The following is a 17,497-nucleotide window of genomic DNA, read 5'->3' on the forward strand; positions in this document are numbered from 1 at the left end:
TTTTTGGCGTTACACCGCCCCCTGATGGAAAGCCCGCAAATAACCTTCATTAAAGGATTTGTTCTGTGAATCTGTTGGCGTTCCGAGAAACAAGAAAGGGCCAGAAGAAATGGAATCACAACATGAATGCTTTTACTACCAAACTGGAAAATAAGTTTATGAATCATTGGAGCCTACTTTCATGGAAATGAAAACAATAATCTTGTTTTTTTTTTTTTTCTTTAGGTAGACTAAGATGTTTAAAAAATAAGCCGACAATTTCAGCACATTTTATTATAATTTGATGTGTGAAGCACATAAGAAAATGTTCTCTGCAAAGTAACAAAGGATATTTCAATACGTTCATTTGTTCCAATTTGAATTAAGCTGACTTTATCTGGCAGCAATCCACAATAAACACCCTCTCCTTGCACCGAGACGTCTTGGAGTGCAGAAATGACATTTATGTCAATTAATATCCACAAATATGAGATCAAACCAATCTAATAGGGACAAAATGATCATTTTCTATCTCTATTAAAAAGCTAAAATTTTTTGTTTCAACCTTTGGTACCATAACTACACACACCCAAATATATTTTAAATATGTGACAGTTGTTGAGAAATAAGTTTTTTCTTTTAAGAGAAAGACAAGTTTGAGAAAGTTTATAAATAGTCATGAGATACTAGACTGAAATAAATAACATGTGGTCAAATAGTTGGTATTGATCTGGACACTTTGGGTCTGTTAATAGGACAGCCTGGGGGAAGAAAGCATCTCTGTGACGTTTCATTTGACTTTCCCCACCCCTGTGGTAGGAACATTGTCACTCTTAAACATGACAGAGATAAAGTCGCCATTGGAAATGTTGTCATTTGACAGGAATCCTAAACAAGCCCTTGTCTAGTTTTAATTTTATCTGGACAGATCAGTTTGAAGCTACTGCCAACTTGCAGAATTAGCATGAAGTTTGGGCAAAAGTAGAACTGTAACTCTTTTGGCAATAGATCGCTGATTTGGACCTTAGGAAGAGTAGCCCTTTGTCACACCAATTGCTAATGGGGATCCGAATAAATGTGTGTCTGAGCTCTGACTTTATTACAACAGTGTGTTATCTATTAATGACTGCGTCATATTCAATCAAATTAAATGTTAAACAACAACAAAAAGAGTCAGTCACTTTCTGAATACAACAGTTTTTATTATAGTATTGATCCGTAACAAAAGATATCCGTCCCGACCCCACGTTTATCCCTCCCCTCATTCAGCTGTTAAGTGCTGGTCACACTCCTGGAAAGAGGTGATCACACACTGTTTACACAAGAGGCAATTTAGCACATTACAAATAGAAACCTCCTAAAAGCAACTCTGAATGCTGCAGGTGGTTGGAAAGTTGTGGTTACGTAGAGACACCAATGTCTCCCCTTCTTTTCAGCCCAGAACTCCCACCAAGAGTTCTCTACTCTAGATGTCTTTGATTACGTCCTCCAGCTCCTCTTTGGTGTACATGTGAAAGGTCTTACCGGGCTCTACTGTGGCCAGCTGGAAGATAGAGAGAGGGAAAAAAATGGGCTCGCACAATCCGCCATCACAGCACCATAACTGAGCTTTGATACAGGAACAAACCTCGATATTGGTGGCGTTGAGCTTCTCCTCCATCACCTGCTTCAGGATGGTCAGAGAGGACTTGATGGCGTCTTTTAATGTCATGGACTGCAGAAGAAGAAAGTTTCACTGGTCAGCAAATAAAGCTTGCATACAGCTGTACTTCGCCACTGAAGATTTAAATATTCTGTGTCAAAATACAGAAGATTAAATAATCATAAGACAAAAAATCAACCTTTCAGTTAACAATGTCTTTCTCCCAGCCGCTCTTCCATAAAGGCTACAGATTCAACCAGCTGAATTATGGATTTCTACCGCTCCGCCATAATTATCTTAGGCTGCTTCTCTGCTTCTTTAGATTAGATAAATATTTCATCTATATAAATGGATGACCTCGTTTTCATAGGTTGTGTTGGTATGCTGTCCTCTGGAACCGTTGTTCTGAGATGAAGGACTTTGAAACAAGATATCAAATCACAGTTGTCGCCATCATATTAGTGTGTGTGTTACTGTTATAGCAAAGAACGGCTTTAACACAACATTTGATAGGACACTATGTTTCAAGTAGGTATTCACGCTCTGTCTATTGTTATCATATCAGGCTAGTGGGAAGGCGCCTAAGAGCAAAATGAAGACTAATGACAATGTATGTAATCATCGCCATTTTTTAAACAGTGGTATGGAAAGTAGATGTTTCCTGATTTTGTACAGCCCTAATTTACATTTACACAAAGATGGACAGTACTTTGTTAGATGACCAGAGGGTAGGGATCCAAATAAGATTTTATTTAGGGGCCACATGGTAATAAAGATGTTTCCTTTAAGCAAATGCAAACCATAGTTTTTATATGTTTGGAGCATTCTGAAGGCCACCTGTGATGTTATTTCTGCCACAAAGTTATGTTCTACTTTGTGTTGGCCTGTCACATAAAATCACAATAAAGCTGTGAAAGTTTGTGCTTGAGACTGGACAAAATGAAGAAAAGTTCAGTGGAAATGTTTCATTACCACCACATGCAACATATTGGAACTTTTATCATTTCGACGGATGAACACGCTCACATGAGAATGCAAGAGGACTTAAAGAACAGCAGGATGGAAAACTTTCCCAGTACCTTGTGGTAAACCTCTTGCAGAGAGCTTTGTGCTCCCTCTGATGCAGAACCGATAGCCCGGGCGTCACACTGCACAAAGGTTCCTGAAGGGTCCATGTGGTACCTGCATTTCAAGGGAGAGAGAAAGAGCAATGAAATGCAGTTATATAAAGAACCTCACGTTAAAATGACCAAAGGCTGCAAAATCATCAGCACTTACAGCTGGGGTCCTTTTTCATCCACTCCCCCGAACAATAATGCAACACCAAAGGGTCGGCTCTGAACAAAACACGAAGGAAAAACACAATTTAAATACAACTTCTACTGTTTTACTCATCTGCACCCAATAAAGAAAATCTGGAGATGGTTAAGGTGGCTGACCATGGCCCCAGGGTCGGCGTCCTCCTCTCCGAACTGCAGCGCCAGGTTGGACACGGCTTGAGTCACGCTTTCCACCGTCATCGTCTCATTGTAGGTGAACCAGTGGTTCTGCAATTGACATAAACAAGCTAACAGCATCTAAACCCCACATTGAGGCTCCTGCTGAACTTACACCGGAGCTCGAAATGCATACCTGTGTTTCCACTCTTGCTTTGTCAATCAGAGTTTTAGCATCAGCTATTAGGCCACTCATGGCACAACCTGGAGTGCAAAACGAGGGAAATTGGAGGATGAATATTCTTGCTTACTTTCACCACTGCAACAGAAAACCTTATCAAACTTATACAGTACTAATTGGTGGAATATTAAAAAGCAAGACTTACAAGATGTTGAATTAAAATGGCACTCTAATTCAATGTAAAGACATTAAAATGTATTGCAGCTGCCCGAGTATTTTCTCTCATCCTCTGACTTCCTTAGCTTCCTTTAATACACGACATTGACTTCAATGTGCTTGTCCATAATCGCACACCTCCACATCTTCATAATGTTCTGCACATTAATACACCTTGATATCCTCCTCCTCCACTTGTGTTATTGTACAATCGGCTTGCCTAACTACTCTTCAAATAGACACTCTCTGCATACTGTGGTTTGATATTTTGTTGCAGAATATTTTCAGGGATCCTGAAAACTTGAATGTATTTTTAAAAATGATTTAGAATTTAACATCCAACATAATCCAAGCAAACATAACCAAGGAGTTAAATCACTAAACTATATATTTGTATTTATACCAATGTGACTGTCGATCTCCACAATCTTCTCAATGCTGTTGGGCTCCATGAGTGGAGAGGTGATCCTCTTCTCCACAGCAAGACACACTCCCTCTGATGTCTGAATACCGATGGCGGTGGAGCCAAGCTGAGAGAACAAAATCGGCAATGAGCTTGACTTTAAATAACTGATGTCCAGTCAAAAGACCCACATCATGTACTCACTTTTATTGCCTCTATGGCATATTCAACCTGAAACAATCTTCCTTCTGGTGAGAATGTGTTTACACCTCTGAAAGAAAGATCCATTTAATAATTGTTAACAATTTATGCTTTTATAATAATTCTCATAAACCATGTGTTTAACTATAATGGTGTTTTTGTCGAAACAACTGTTAATCCATAACATCATAATTATGCATCTACAGTCAAATTTAAAAGAAAAATCAAAAATTAAATAACGAAAGTGAAAGTAACTTTTTTTCCTCCTATAACAGGATAGTTAGCTGGTAGCTAACTACCAAAATAGCAAAGCTCAACATGAAACGAGGAAATAAATTCCTTTTGGATGTTTTTTTTAAATCATGCTGCCTACCCATATGTGTACATCAAACAGCAAAACTTAGCACCACAGCCCTTTTATTTGTTTTTAGCTTACAACTGAGACGCTCTCAATAAATGACAAAGCACTTTGTGCAGCACTTACCTGTCATACTCCGATCTGGTCAAAAACATCCTTTATCTTTAAACGTTCAGCCTGCGAACACATATTAGGCATTTATTAAGCACACTTGACCCACAAAGGCAATTAAACGTCCGTGAAAACGACCTCGTTAAGCTTGTGGTTTTGAATTCGCTCGAGAAAGCGGCTGACAAGTTAGCAGTGAGCGAGCGTGTTAGCTACCGAGCGCAGGCATCGAAGGGAACTAAAGCCTATCATTCATCAAATATGCCAAACATTAAAAACAACTCAGTTTAATTGTGTTCAGATGAGTACTTCTGCGGCAGCCGGTGAATCTCGCTGCAATATCTAAACCTTTGAGGCCCGTTTACCTTCAAACAGAAAGCCTGAATGAGTTCGCTTGTTTCGGGGGAAGCTTCGTGGTGCAACGTTAATTCTGTCCCGGACGTCAGCAAGTGCAAACTAAAGTTCCGGGTGATCACTTACACTTTTCACTGATTTAAAATGACTAAACTGTTTACACATTGAGACAGCCTTCAGGTTATGCAAAATTTAATGTCGGCTGTAGTCTGACACGCATCGGTGCTAATTTTGAAACAATGAATTAGAAATTAATCATTTAAAATTTGTTACACATTTCATTGTACTCAGTAGAATTCCATGAGAATAGAATAGAATTATTTGCCATTCATGGTAGAGATTGTGTTCTGCAGAAAAGGGGCTAGAAAAAAAATACTCTACAAGTATATCAACGGGGAAAAGTGTACAGCTTGAAAAGAAAATTAATTTATTTCAGAACATGTACATTTGTCAGAATAAAATGCATCTGTGCAAACTGTGTTTTTATTTTTATTTTTTTTTAAATAGGGTTAAACTGTCACATCGTGACACGGCACCAACACCACTTAAATGAATCAAAAAACAAAGGAGCTGAATCAAAGGTCAAATTAGTCACACTCTGCTGTGTCGTTGCAAAGCTCAGGCGCCAGGGGTCTCTGTTGAGCTAAATGATGGTTTAATCAAGGTTTGGTACGTTTTTAATTATAGCGTGTTTTGTGGCGAACCTGGTTATATAAATGTTGTTTACTATCGGTCCTATGCGTCCCAGTGCATATAAAATGGCCAAATAAAGTTATTTTAATAAACGCTAAGTCCATAAAACAATACAAAAACATTTTTTCAATGATTTTTACTTTCATTTTTTTTTTTTACTATTCTTATTTAGCCGGCTAACTTTTCATCCACTGTATATTTTTGGGCATCATTATAGAATCAATTTATTGTTATCTTCGTTAAAAACAACAAGACAGTATGTAAGCAAGCTAAATAACAGGTTGCGGTTGCGGCGAATCTGTCGAGATGTTGCAAATTAATAAAGTGATTGAAGGAGGGATTTCGGGACAGTGTCGGGTTACATTTACCGACTCGGAGCAGTTCCGCTCTCTGCGCCGTTTGCAACTCAGACAAATGCTGTTGCTGCCCAAACCGAAACAGGACCTGTTTCCCAAACTCTCATCAAACGGGTAATTCCCTGGCTTCAAAGTGTGCGCTGAGGAGGAGCATGGTCATGAGGGATGCTGTCGTTCTCCAGGCTCTTCTTCTCATCCACAGTGAGTAGGCTGAAGTTCGGCGTTGTTGTACTTGTGCTGCGAGAGCTTGTACAAAAGCAGCCATCTTTTGCTCGATTAATCAACCAAATCCCTCGAAGGATTTCTCCGGGAAACTTGTCTCCGCGTTCTGGCTGTTATAAAGACATGTCATTATTTTTTTATGACATGCAAAACATATGTCACAGATTTTTTTTTTTAAAGTGCCTTAAAACTCATCGGTGCATGATGGGAAAAAATGGGTTAATAATTTACTCTCCTACCCAGTTTTAATATAAAGTACAAATTTTCATGAACGCGATTATTTATTTTTTTAATAAAAAAAAATTGTTTCCAGCAGCTCTTTTGTCTTTGCCAGACAGCTCCGAATCAGATTGGAGGGAGATTACTTTGAAAGTATTGCCACAGATTCTCAGCTGAATCGAGGTCTGTACTTTGACTGAACCATTCTAACAGATGAATATCCATTGCTGTGGATTATCTCCCGGGACAGTCTCACCTATATTTTAGTTCCATCCATCTTACCGTCAACAAAAAGCAAGTTCCCCTTTCTAGCTGAAGGAAAGAATCCCTAAAAGCATGTTTCTGCCATCGCCACCTTTTTTAAGTTTGGTGGGTGTTTGATATGGAGTTTTTCTTGTCTTCCAAACATTCAGGCAATTGCCTCATCAAGTATTTTGGTCGACATCTTCACTATGACATATTGCTTGTAGCCCGTCCCTTCCACTTCTCCATAAGTGTTTTTATGAAATACATACATAACTAGTAATTGTCTTATCAGATTTTCCCACCTGAGCTGTCAATCTTTGCTGCATCTCCAATATAACCATGGAGCTTTTGCCTGCTTCTTCTACTAAAGATCTCCTTGCTTGGCCTGTCAACGTAGGTTAAAGGTCATGTCTTGCTGGCTTTGCAGTTGTTGAAATAGAATTTTAAAGTAGCACAATAGTACACAAGTTAACGTTTACGTTAAGATAAACTTAGATACAAATCCAAACTAAGACAACTGGTGACTCTCTGAACTTACATAAATTTCTAATCAGAAAGCAGTCTTATACTCCCTGAGGAGCATGTCAGACAGGGAGTATATTGGCTATCAGGCAATAAATTCTTTACTCAGGGTTGAATAGTTCAGGCAAACATTAAAAACTATAGAAGTCCGTTACAACATATAATCAAACATATTGGTATATTTCTTTAAGCATTAAAAAGCATGTTTTTAATTAGTTAGTTTTAGATCCAACTTATAGTTAGTATTAAGCAATATATTTTGTGCGAGTTTGTTTAAAAAAACACCAACTGGTTTCTTGTTGAATCATTTTGAGGCAGAGATAACGTTCCAGATCCACGCTGTATATCAGGTCGCCTAAAGGAGCCTGGTACGAGAAGAGCTGGGTGTTTCAGTGGGTCTCAGATTTAAGACAGCCCACACAAAGGAAAACACACCTCCTAATGCATATATTTAAATGAGGAGAATACACATTCTTATAAAATGGTTTGTTTTACAGCAGAAGTTCGAATCTCTTTGTGCTGAGTGAGAGTTTCCCAAAAGATGCATCTTTTGTTTGTTTTTGTTTCCCTTTTTACTCAGTTAATTGTTTCTGTTTTGTCATGTCTTGGACTTTTGATGATTTAGGTGAGATGCTCATTGTAACATTCTTCTTGCATTGATTTTCTCTGGATAAAACTCTGGATATCTGAAGTCTGACGTCGTATGATTGCTTTTTCTCCCTGCTTATATATACAGACACATGAATTCGGGACAAAGAGGAATGAATTAAAGAGCTAAATCAAGTTATTCCTCTTTTTAATTCTCAACACAGTCATGCCGTCATCATCTGGGTCAAACAGTTCTCTGTTAGGTAATTAAAACTTCGGAACCGGGGTGTCAAAAGTGTAACTATTTTTGGTCCTCAGAACAATTTTGTGGCCATTGATCAAAATTCAATAATGACATAAATTTGGTTTGTCAATTCAAGCAGTTGCTGACACATGTAAAAAACATGTTAGGATGACAGATGTTAGTAAGGCTCATTCAAAGTTTGCATTCTGAAATCAACAAAACATAACTTATTTCTGTTTGCTCATGTCTACTTAAGAGATGAACATATTTATTTCTCTCCATTTTTTGTTGTTGTTTCAGTCTCTGTGGCGTGCTTCTTCACAGCAGGTATGCAACTTTTTGTGTGTGTGCAGCCGTGATTTACATCTCTGCTTTTCCTCCTCTGGGGAAGCGCTGAAGACCTTCTGCTCTCTCTTCCAGTGTCCTGTCAGTCTGACAGCAGCAGCAGTGTGGTGGTGGCCGGCTACGATGTCAGCGGCCCCGCTGGGTCCAACCTGGTACTGCAGTGCATGAGCGGTCGCATGGTGTGGACCAGGGACAGGGTGAGGGACAGGCAGAGGGTGGTCCACTGGGATATGTATCGGGATGCCCCGGATTACGCCATGGAGAGAGTGGTGGACATGTTCTCGGCTGGAGACCAGAGGCTGTACCACACCCACAATCTGGGAAGGGTCAGCCTCAACCCAACAGCCTTCAAGGATGGAAACTTCTCGCTGGTCATCAAAGGTCAATGGTTTGACTCCATTTTTTCCTACACCTTTACTGTTTTTTTTCTTTCATATTGTAAAGTTCAAAGACAGTTTTTTCAGAATCAGGATGAAAATCAAAAAACTAAAGAGAAGACCTCATCATCATTCTACAGCTCCTCATATATTGTTTGACAAGTTATAAGCTAAATTTGGAAGTCATACTACTCCTAAAATTGTATTTTACGTCTGTCAAACTGTTCTACTTTTGAGGTCAAACTCAACAAATGGGAACAAAACTGTACTTATGATATGTGTATTGACTATTTGTCCCAAACTTAATTCCAAAAATCGCAAAAATTCAAATCTCAAAAAACGACCAGAGAAAAATAAAATAAACTCAAACAGCCAATACTGTGCATCGTGGGTTTTGGTTTACACAGTCCAAACAAAAGGTCAAACAGTCAAAATGCAATTCTTTGTTTGCTTTATTCAGCCTTTAACCAAGAACAAGTTACAGGCTTTGGACAACCTGCCCTAACTCCTGCATCTTTTCTGATTGATAAAACTTGACTGATGACGAACTGATGACAGACAAAACGACCGGTAAAAAACCATATGACCACCCACGTGACCAAGACTCATCTAAACGCTACATATTTATACTGTGAAACACACCCACTTCCCAAACTGAAATCAATTAACTAATTAAGTGAATTACTAACCAAAAACTTATTTAGAAAACAAAATAAACATTCTAATTATAAATCAACTAGAAAACAAACAAATTGAATAATCCACATTCTAAACTTTAACTAAAAATAATGGAGAAATAGCTCCTACAATATGTCACAAAAAAAGCACACAAAAAAATCCATTTTAAATTGCTTCTTTGAGCTGATGTCTGTTATGTGCCGACACAACTCTGTTACTCCGTTGAGTTTAGGAACCCTTACATGCCCAAGTAGGTCATTAACTCATGTTATATTTATTGTAATAAAATTTGTCTGACGTTCTCAAACATTTAAAAATGATTTTAAAAGGCAACAAATCATTTCCTGCTTCTCAGTGTGATGGTCATCTCACCGTATCTGTACCTTGTTGGCAGATGTGAAGATGAACGACAGAGGCCTGTACTCCTGCAACCTCCACCATATCTACTGCCACCTGCACGAAACAGTCAGAGTTCAACTCAATGTGACCAAATCAAGTATGGATCTCTGTCAGACTGACTCACGGTTCACAGCAGTGCTACGGCTCAAGAGTCCTCTTTGATGTCTTGTCTTTTCACCCCCCAAGAACGCAAGCAGGACCGCTTCTGGGACGGACAGAAAGCGGTGTACGTGGTGCTGCAGGGGACCACTGCCGTGTTGCCCTGCATAAACAGGCGCGGCGTCTGGACAGACTGGAGCGACGAGGAGGAGGACCAGCAGGCGAGTGGACAAACAAGGCTCACATAGATCTGCTTCTGTTGTTGTGCTACTGCATTCCATTGACAGCAGGTTGCGTAACGTGTCCAGGTTGTCCACTGGGACCGCCAGTCCCCGGGAGTCCAGCATGACAGAGCCGATCGGCTGGTGGACCTGTACGCCTCTGGAGAGCAGCGCAGCTACGGGCCTCTGTTCCTGCAGAGGAAGATGAACATCAGCAACAAGGCCTTCTCAGAGGGTGACTTCTCGCTAACAATAACAGACCTGCAGGTGAGCATGCGCGTGTCGAGGTGAGAGAAACAAATCGTATGTATGTTCTTGATTAGAACAATCACAAGCTAAAATATTGAGCCTGTGTGCAGCCATGCGTTTGCTTGGAAGCGTTTTGCAAAAGTGAGCATACGTGAGTCTGATTTCCAAAACACATGGAAATCTCATCAGCAATGTAGCTCTTGCCGAGTCAAAATTTATAGAGAAGCTGGGAGCTTGCAACCACAACATGTTGAGCTCTCAGGTGAATAAAGTCATGGAGCAGCAGTTGCTACAAGAACAACTACAGTAAGGTTTCTGGTTGCAGTGTGGGAAATCTTTATATCTCCTGGTGATGAAGTACAGTGATCAATTATAGAATCAGCTATAACTGGTTAGTTTGCACCTCTCCATCAAGAATAAACAAAGTGTAAGTAATGTGGTAACATAATTTAGTTCTGTTCAATTCATTAAAGTCTAAGCAATTTGAGACAAATGTCATCTCAGCGAACCTCAGAAGACGAACCTGTTAAATTTGTAATAAATTACAATCAGTTCACCCCAAATGAAATTCAGATCTGTGCCAATCATAGCAAAAGTCATTTCAGCATAATGTGATCACTTTGTCAGATTCACATCCAGTTATGTAAACTCCACTTCAATCCAGATGATCATTTAATGCCAATTTTTAATATTGTAAATATTGAAAATTGTATAAATGTAGTTAGTAGCAACAATAGCTCCACCAATGACTGTCCTGAATGGAGACAAAGTTAAAAATAAAGGTGTTGAAGCAGGGATACTTTCTATGAATGGAAAAACCAAGATAATACATAGTTAATGAGAGAAATAGCTTCCATTAACTATGACCATTTGGTTATGGAGGTGATGAGAATTGGCCTAACCCAGAGCATCATGGTATAGGACGAGACCAAGGGAAGCCACAGCAACTTCAGCTTTGAGTTTTATCAAAATGAAAAGTTTTCAGCTTATCCCTCAATCTAGACAGGGTGTCTGCCTCAGATATCTGAGGTCAGTTGATCTCTGTGCCTGTTTTACGTTTGCAGTTTATTTTGCCTGTGTGTGTTGTGATAGTTCACAGATCAGGGGACATATTCCTGTCACCTTCACCATCATTACTGCGGCCTACACGAACGGAGAGAGTTTCGAGTCACGGTCGAGGCCCCTCTGATTTGGAGCACACAGCCGGTCATAGCGCTTCCCCGAGACAAAGGTAACAAATCTATCTTCTGTCTCTAGATTTTATAGGTCGGTCCCCTAAGCAGAGCAGATGTTTTAGTACTTAACCCAAAGGAGGCATTATGTGCGCGTACATCTGCTCTTTCCTTCACTCTCAATTCTCTATCTCCTCTCGGACTTCCCAAACAACAAAGCAGCAGAGGAAGAACTCAACTTTTTTTCTGCGGTTTTGTGTTTCTAGAGAGAAATATTTCTTCCTCTCTTTTTTTCTTTTTGGCCTGACATTAAACTCCTGAAGCTGTATTCACTCGTGTTGTTCCACATCCGAACATTGCCTCGTAACTCACAAAGCTTCCTTTTCACGGTGGATGCTTCGCACACTTGTCTTCATAAGTTTCTGCATGGACTTTTATGGATGTGCATCTCAACAGCTTTCCTTCAATGCATTTCTTTCACAATGAGAATGTTTCGGTGTCAAAAAGAGCCGCCTGTTTTTCCAGGTCAAAGCTTTCAGTGTCAGACGTATCAAAGAGGAAAAAAAATCTTACCCAGCTGCCTCCGTGTGCGTGTATAAGCCAGCTCCTGTCAGAGCATGCCAAGATGGCCGATCTCATTTCAATGGAATCTTCTGACTAATGTCCAGCTACATCCGCAAAAATAATCCACCTCTCTTTCCGAGCTGTGATTGAACATCAGGATTGCTTCTCTGGAATTACATATTTTGTCCCAATGATTTATCTCCAGTAGTGAGTTTGTCTTCTTCAGCGCTCTGTCACAAAGTTATGGGATTTAATCTGCTTGGCTGTAGTTTCTCTGCTGCTGTGTATACTTTGGCTCACCCTTTGCATTCTGCAAAAAAAGTTTCCCTCTTCCTTTTTTCCACTTTTATCTTCCCATTCCTTTGATGACCCAGTGTGCTGACTTTTGCAGTTTAAACTTGGAAGATCAGATCAGGTGTCCGTCTGATCCTCCCATCTGCACTTCCTCCTTGTATGTTTTAGACATGACTACCCTGCTCATGTCCTGGAGTTTGTAAAAACATTGAGAAACTCACAAGGAAGGTCAGATGACTTGCGTTAGTTTTAAGTACAGTACATTACAGACAATCTGGGTTTGGGGATGTTGGGGCCAGGTCGTCTCTCTGAAGAAATGTCTCACCCTCTCCTCCCACTCGTTCCACCCCCTGCTCTCTCGTTTATTCTCCCCTCTTCTTTTATGTTTTGCTGCCAGGAAAAGTAAATCACAGCGTCACACCAGTCTGGATCTGATTTTGACTCAAGTATGTCTAGTCTGAGGTCCACAGCTGCTTCTTGATTTGCACTTTTTTTTTTTAAAGTTAAGTGAAACCAGGCTCTTTCTTTAGCCTCTGCTTCCCAACGCCCAGCAGAACCTCATGCCACGCAGTGATGTTGGCTGAGGAAACTCTCTTCACATCCTTTTTGTGTTCAGCCTTATATGCAGATTGGAGAAAAAAAATGTAATCTGTGTTTGGAAGAGCAGTGCAGAAATACTTCTTGCCTTTTGAGTTTTTAACATTTTGTCACATTATATCTGCAAACTTTAATGCATTCTATTAGTATTTTACTTTGTGACAGATCACAGCAAAACAGTGCAATATTTTGAACTTAAGTGGTTTTCAGTTCACATTTTACAAATGCATTTATTTTCCAGCCTTTTCACTCTTAAACAATAATTAAAATCCAGATCAATCAGAAGTCACCTAATTAGCAATTACTAATAGTCTAATAGTGGTCCTTTTTGTGATTGAATTTGGTTCCAAGTCCTACTGCACTTTCTATCATTTTTCTTCCATTTCCCAAGTATGCACTATTTTTATTTATTTGTTTTTTTGGTCTGTCAGATAAAATATATTAGTTCGTAATTGTAACATGTCAATATTACAGAAATAGGAATACTTTTGCAAGGCATTATGGAAATTCAAAATGAAAAAGTATGTGTGCTAACTTGAAATTGACAGTTATTTTCCTTCTGCAGAAGAAAACAAAGGAGAAAAAAATATCAATGAGTCTTTATCTGAGCTTCATCTGCAAAGAACGTTGCTAGATTGTTAAATGTGAGTAAAACCAGCTGACACTTTCACTTGGTGTAACACTCAGACACCAGTAAAGTTGACGCACCGCGAGTCATCAATGTCATCCTGCCCGACCAGAAGCACCATTTTCTCCTGCCGCTCGGCTACGTCCTCGCCTCCTTCCTGCTTCTGGCATTCATTACGCTCATTGTCGTCCTCGTCACCAAACGACGTAAAGCCAAAGGTCTGATGTAACGTCTGTCAAATTGATTCTTTTTCATTCACTTAAAACTTCATGTTCTTTTAAAATGTTTTTTTTTTTTATTATTATTATTTTAGATTTTTCTCCTAAAGTATCTGTTAGGTAAGTGCTTAATAAGACATTTCTGAGAAATGGAAGAAGGAAAATCTGAAAAGTGTGGCATGCATTTGTATTCAGACTCCTAAGACACCTGCATCAAACTCCGTCCTGCGTCTAATCCAGCCACATATATAGAACGTCAAGATAAAAATCGTTAAAGTATTATATATCAGGCTTTTTTGTATCATATCAGTGTGAAAAGTAGTGCTTCATTTTAAGAAGTACTCATCAAACACAGAGAAAGGTGTAGTATTTTAACAGTTTGTTAATGGTAGATTTGAAAAACAAATTCTTGTGTTTTGAGGATATCCATGATCTGAGGTCGAGATTTAAGTCTGTTTGAGCTAGCTAGTATTCTGCGTTGTGAGCTCAGGCTTCATCCATGTTTTCATCAAATCTGACCAGCTCCTGTCTGCTGTCCCTGCTGAGACCCCCACCATGTCTCTCAGGTCCGATGGTGTTTTTAGCATGACTTACAGCGAGGCTTCCCCAAAACAGCTCCGCTTATACTGAGTGAACGGCACACACAGGTGGCCTCTGCTCTCATTTCACTACATTGTATTTCTAAGTTTCAGAGTTAAGTGATGTAAATACAAATGCCTACACTTTTCAGATTTGTATTTGTAAAAAAAAAACAAGACATGCTTCTTTCCATTTTGCAATTATGGATGACCGTGTTAAAGTAAAATCCCAGTAATGAAATGTTACATTTGCTACCTCTGTCTTTGACTCAGTCTGATGTTTCTTCACGGTGACAGGTCCAGCAGGAGTCCCAGCAGCTCAGATGAGTACGAGGTAGACATTGGTGAGATGAACATGTGCACTCAAGAGGAGAAAGGATTTGGTAAGCTTATGGCGTCTCGTTCTTTGGTATTCTTCGGAGCATTGGGTGGAGAAGTGAGGGACTTTTTTTTTATGAGCACAACCTTCATAGTTTGTTGTTAAAAACTACAACTGTGAAGGTGGACCTATGGAGTGTATTAGAAACAGTCCTTTCACAGGGCATAAACCTAATCATTTCCTTTATTTAGAATACAAGAACAACCTGCTAAAAGAAAACGCCCTGATGAAGGCGCAGCCAAAAGTCATTGATCTTGACAAAGGTATGCCAACATTCCTCCAAGTGAATCCCTCTTTCTTTCCCCCTAACTCTGGTTTTGTTTTGCTTCCTGCAGAGATCCGGAAGTTTTCCAAGTGAGAAAGTGAGACAGAAGCGAAATCTGAGTCACTGGCGGGTCCAGAGGCTACATTTTCTCTAGACAAAAACACAACCAAATTACCTTCTGTTGTAGCCAGAGGAAGCCAGGGTGGATTTGTTTGGATTGGGTTTTGCCATTATTAGAAATAAAACTTTGCTACAGACCTGTCGTGTTTCGGCACAAAAAGACTTTTTTTTTTAGAATTATGGCTAGTTTTGGTGAAGACATGGTGCAAATCAAGCCCTAAATGCTAAGCAAAGAAAGCATGTAGAAACGCAGAACGGTAAACAGGACTTGTTTCAAGCTGCTTCTGTTCTTAAACTTTTGCTTCGTTCTTTGTGTCACAAATGTATGCTGCACAATTTTCATCAACTTCTCAAAAATAAGACCAGTTTTAAGCTTTTCCCCACTGCTTTGTCACTAATTCTTTAAATATCTAGCATAAATGACTCCATTTATCCACAACTATGAATTGAAAGTGGACAAGAGAAGCCAATGAACAGAGGCTTCTTCTTCTTCTAAAAGCAGACTCTTCTGTTTGTCTGATTGTTAAATGTTTATTCTCGTCTTGCATTATGGCATCTGTTACGGTTGTAGGACAGTATTTCAGTGCTGTGCTTTAAGCATTCTATGTTAATTCATTTTAGATGTCACAAAGGCATGCTTAAATTTGACTTTGTACAGTTTTAGTTCACAGCTTTCTCTGGTCATGAACTCCCCCTAGTGGGGCAGCAAGAGTACTAACATCCATTCCAGTGAGACACCAAATGCTATTCTATTCTCTTTTCTTTTTTCTTTGCTAAAAGGATGTAACTCAGCTTTTTCTTTGTTCAGTTTAGTGCTGTCTGTAATGAATGTCATTTGTGCTGCTGCACTTTAATGCTCATACATTCAAGGAATAAAAAAATGAGGAATTTTACATTCAGTACTTTATTTCTTTTTCTTTGAAGGTAAGGTCTATACACAATGTAATGTCTGAAAAATCATTGTGTGCATTGGTCTCTCTCTGCAATTCAAAGGCTACACACATAAAATTTCTTGACAAAGTGTGCATTTCGTATAGCGTTGAAAAGATATAACGCTATAAAGTATATACATACACTACTTTGTGTATGTTGTGACAAAGTAGCGCATCAGTGGGTTGTAGAAAAAAAAAAAATAATGCTTGAGTGGTTGTCCTTTTTTTTTTCCCAAATGAAAAAATCTGAAAAGTTGTTTTTGTGTGACTTTCACTCCAATTACACTAAATGAATTGTGCCTTCAGAAACCACCTGAATGAAAGTGCAATTTAATATCAGTATATATATGTTTTTAGGCCCTTTGAGGATTTTTTGAGTTTCTCAGAGTTTCTTTTGTTGTTATTGTTTTTTTTTTTTGTTGAGAATATTAGTGAATAAACAACATCATGAAGGCTGAAGAATATAGCCAATAGGACAGGGGAAAAATTAAGTGATGTTTAAATCAGATTGCAAAGCAACTCAACATAATTATTAGTTAAGCAAAACATATATCTGGCATTAACGCAAAGTAGGCAATAACAAAAGCTGGTGTTTAAAGTAAACTGCACAAAGCCTCATTTGCAGTTCACAGCGAGTCCAAACCTTTGGCCAGAATGCAAGCATGAAACATGGTGATGGTAGCATCATGCTGAGGAAGTCCTTCTTTTCAGCAGGGGAATGGCTGCTCAGAATTAATGGGAGTACGTAGCAAAATAGAGGGAAATCCTGGAGAAACCCTGAAAGAGGTCTCAAAAGCCTTCAAACTGAGACGATGTTTCACCTTTAAGCTGCAGCTGCTTGTGACGGAATGGTCCAGTCAAAGTAACGCTCAAGTCATGTTTCAAATACAATGGAATACAAGGGCATGCCAAACTTTTAGGATTTTTATTTGTTGAAGCACAAATAAGCTTTGTAATGACTTTGCGTATAAAATACAATGCAGTACTGAAAAAATGTATACACAGGGATGATTGACAGCGGTAAGACTCTCCTTGCTCCGATTTGTTGCTTGTGAATGCTGTGCATTTCTGTGTAGGGCTGGAAAATCACAGGGGAGGAAGCAGGGAAACTCAATTTTTTCACAAATTTCGAGTCTCATATTACACTGTCATGACACAGTCCACTGGTAGTTTTAAGGAATATGTAAAAAAAAACTAATTTAAGTTGCCCACAGCAGCCTAACTGATCAGTCACATAGTTATGACACCATCTTGATATGAACGTTTTGAAAAGCAAAACTGCCATGCCACATATAGGCAACCAGCTTCTCCATATTATACATCTGGACACACACACACACACACACAGAGAAAAAGAAAATATAAAATCTGTACTACATGCGGAGCATTAAAAGAAGCCACGCCCAGATGAATC

The 17,497-nt window shown here is 39.1% G+C and overlaps 2 protein-coding genes across 2 annotated transcripts; one reads left to right on the forward strand and one right to left on the reverse strand.

Moving 5' to 3' along the window:
- Positions 1–1,160: 1,160 nt before the first annotated feature.
- psma5 (proteasome 20S subunit alpha 5) lies at positions 1,161–4,970 on the reverse strand. The gene is made up of 10 exons (XM_055020955.1): positions 4,890–4,970; positions 4,543–4,593; positions 4,062–4,128; positions 3,858–3,984; positions 3,254–3,321; positions 3,061–3,168; positions 2,900–2,958; positions 2,701–2,803; positions 1,607–1,693; positions 1,161–1,522 (listed from the first exon to the last, which is right to left on the reverse strand). The coding sequence occupies exons 2-10, from the start codon at positions 4,569–4,571 to the stop codon at positions 1,445–1,447; spliced, it is 726 nt and encodes a 241-aa protein (XP_054876930.1). The 5' UTR covers positions 4,572–4,593; positions 4,890–4,970; the 3' UTR covers positions 1,161–1,444.
- A 980-nt stretch (positions 4,971–5,950) lies between these two features.
- On the forward strand, positions 5,951–16,044 carry LOC129358434 (matrix remodeling-associated protein 8-like). The gene is made up of 12 exons (XM_055027488.1): positions 5,951–6,128; positions 8,269–8,295; positions 8,389–8,694; positions 9,763–9,864; positions 9,954–10,087; positions 10,175–10,354; positions 11,429–11,567; positions 13,651–13,809; positions 13,905–13,929; positions 14,685–14,770; positions 14,958–15,029; positions 15,102–16,044. Exons 1-12 carry the CDS (start codon positions 6,080–6,082, stop codon positions 15,122–15,124), a joined length of 1,302 nt encoding a protein of 433 aa, XP_054883463.1. The 5' UTR covers positions 5,951–6,079; the 3' UTR covers positions 15,125–16,044.
- Positions 16,045–17,497: the final 1,453 nt, after the last annotated feature.

Source organism: Poeciliopsis prolifica, unplaced genomic scaffold, assembly GCF_027474105.1.
Source record: "Poeciliopsis prolifica strain line A6 unplaced genomic scaffold, Auburn_PproV2 SCAFFOLD003, whole genome shotgun sequence".
In the NCBI taxonomy this organism is placed as follows: Eukaryota; Metazoa; Chordata; class Actinopteri; order Cyprinodontiformes; family Poeciliidae; genus Poeciliopsis; species Poeciliopsis prolifica.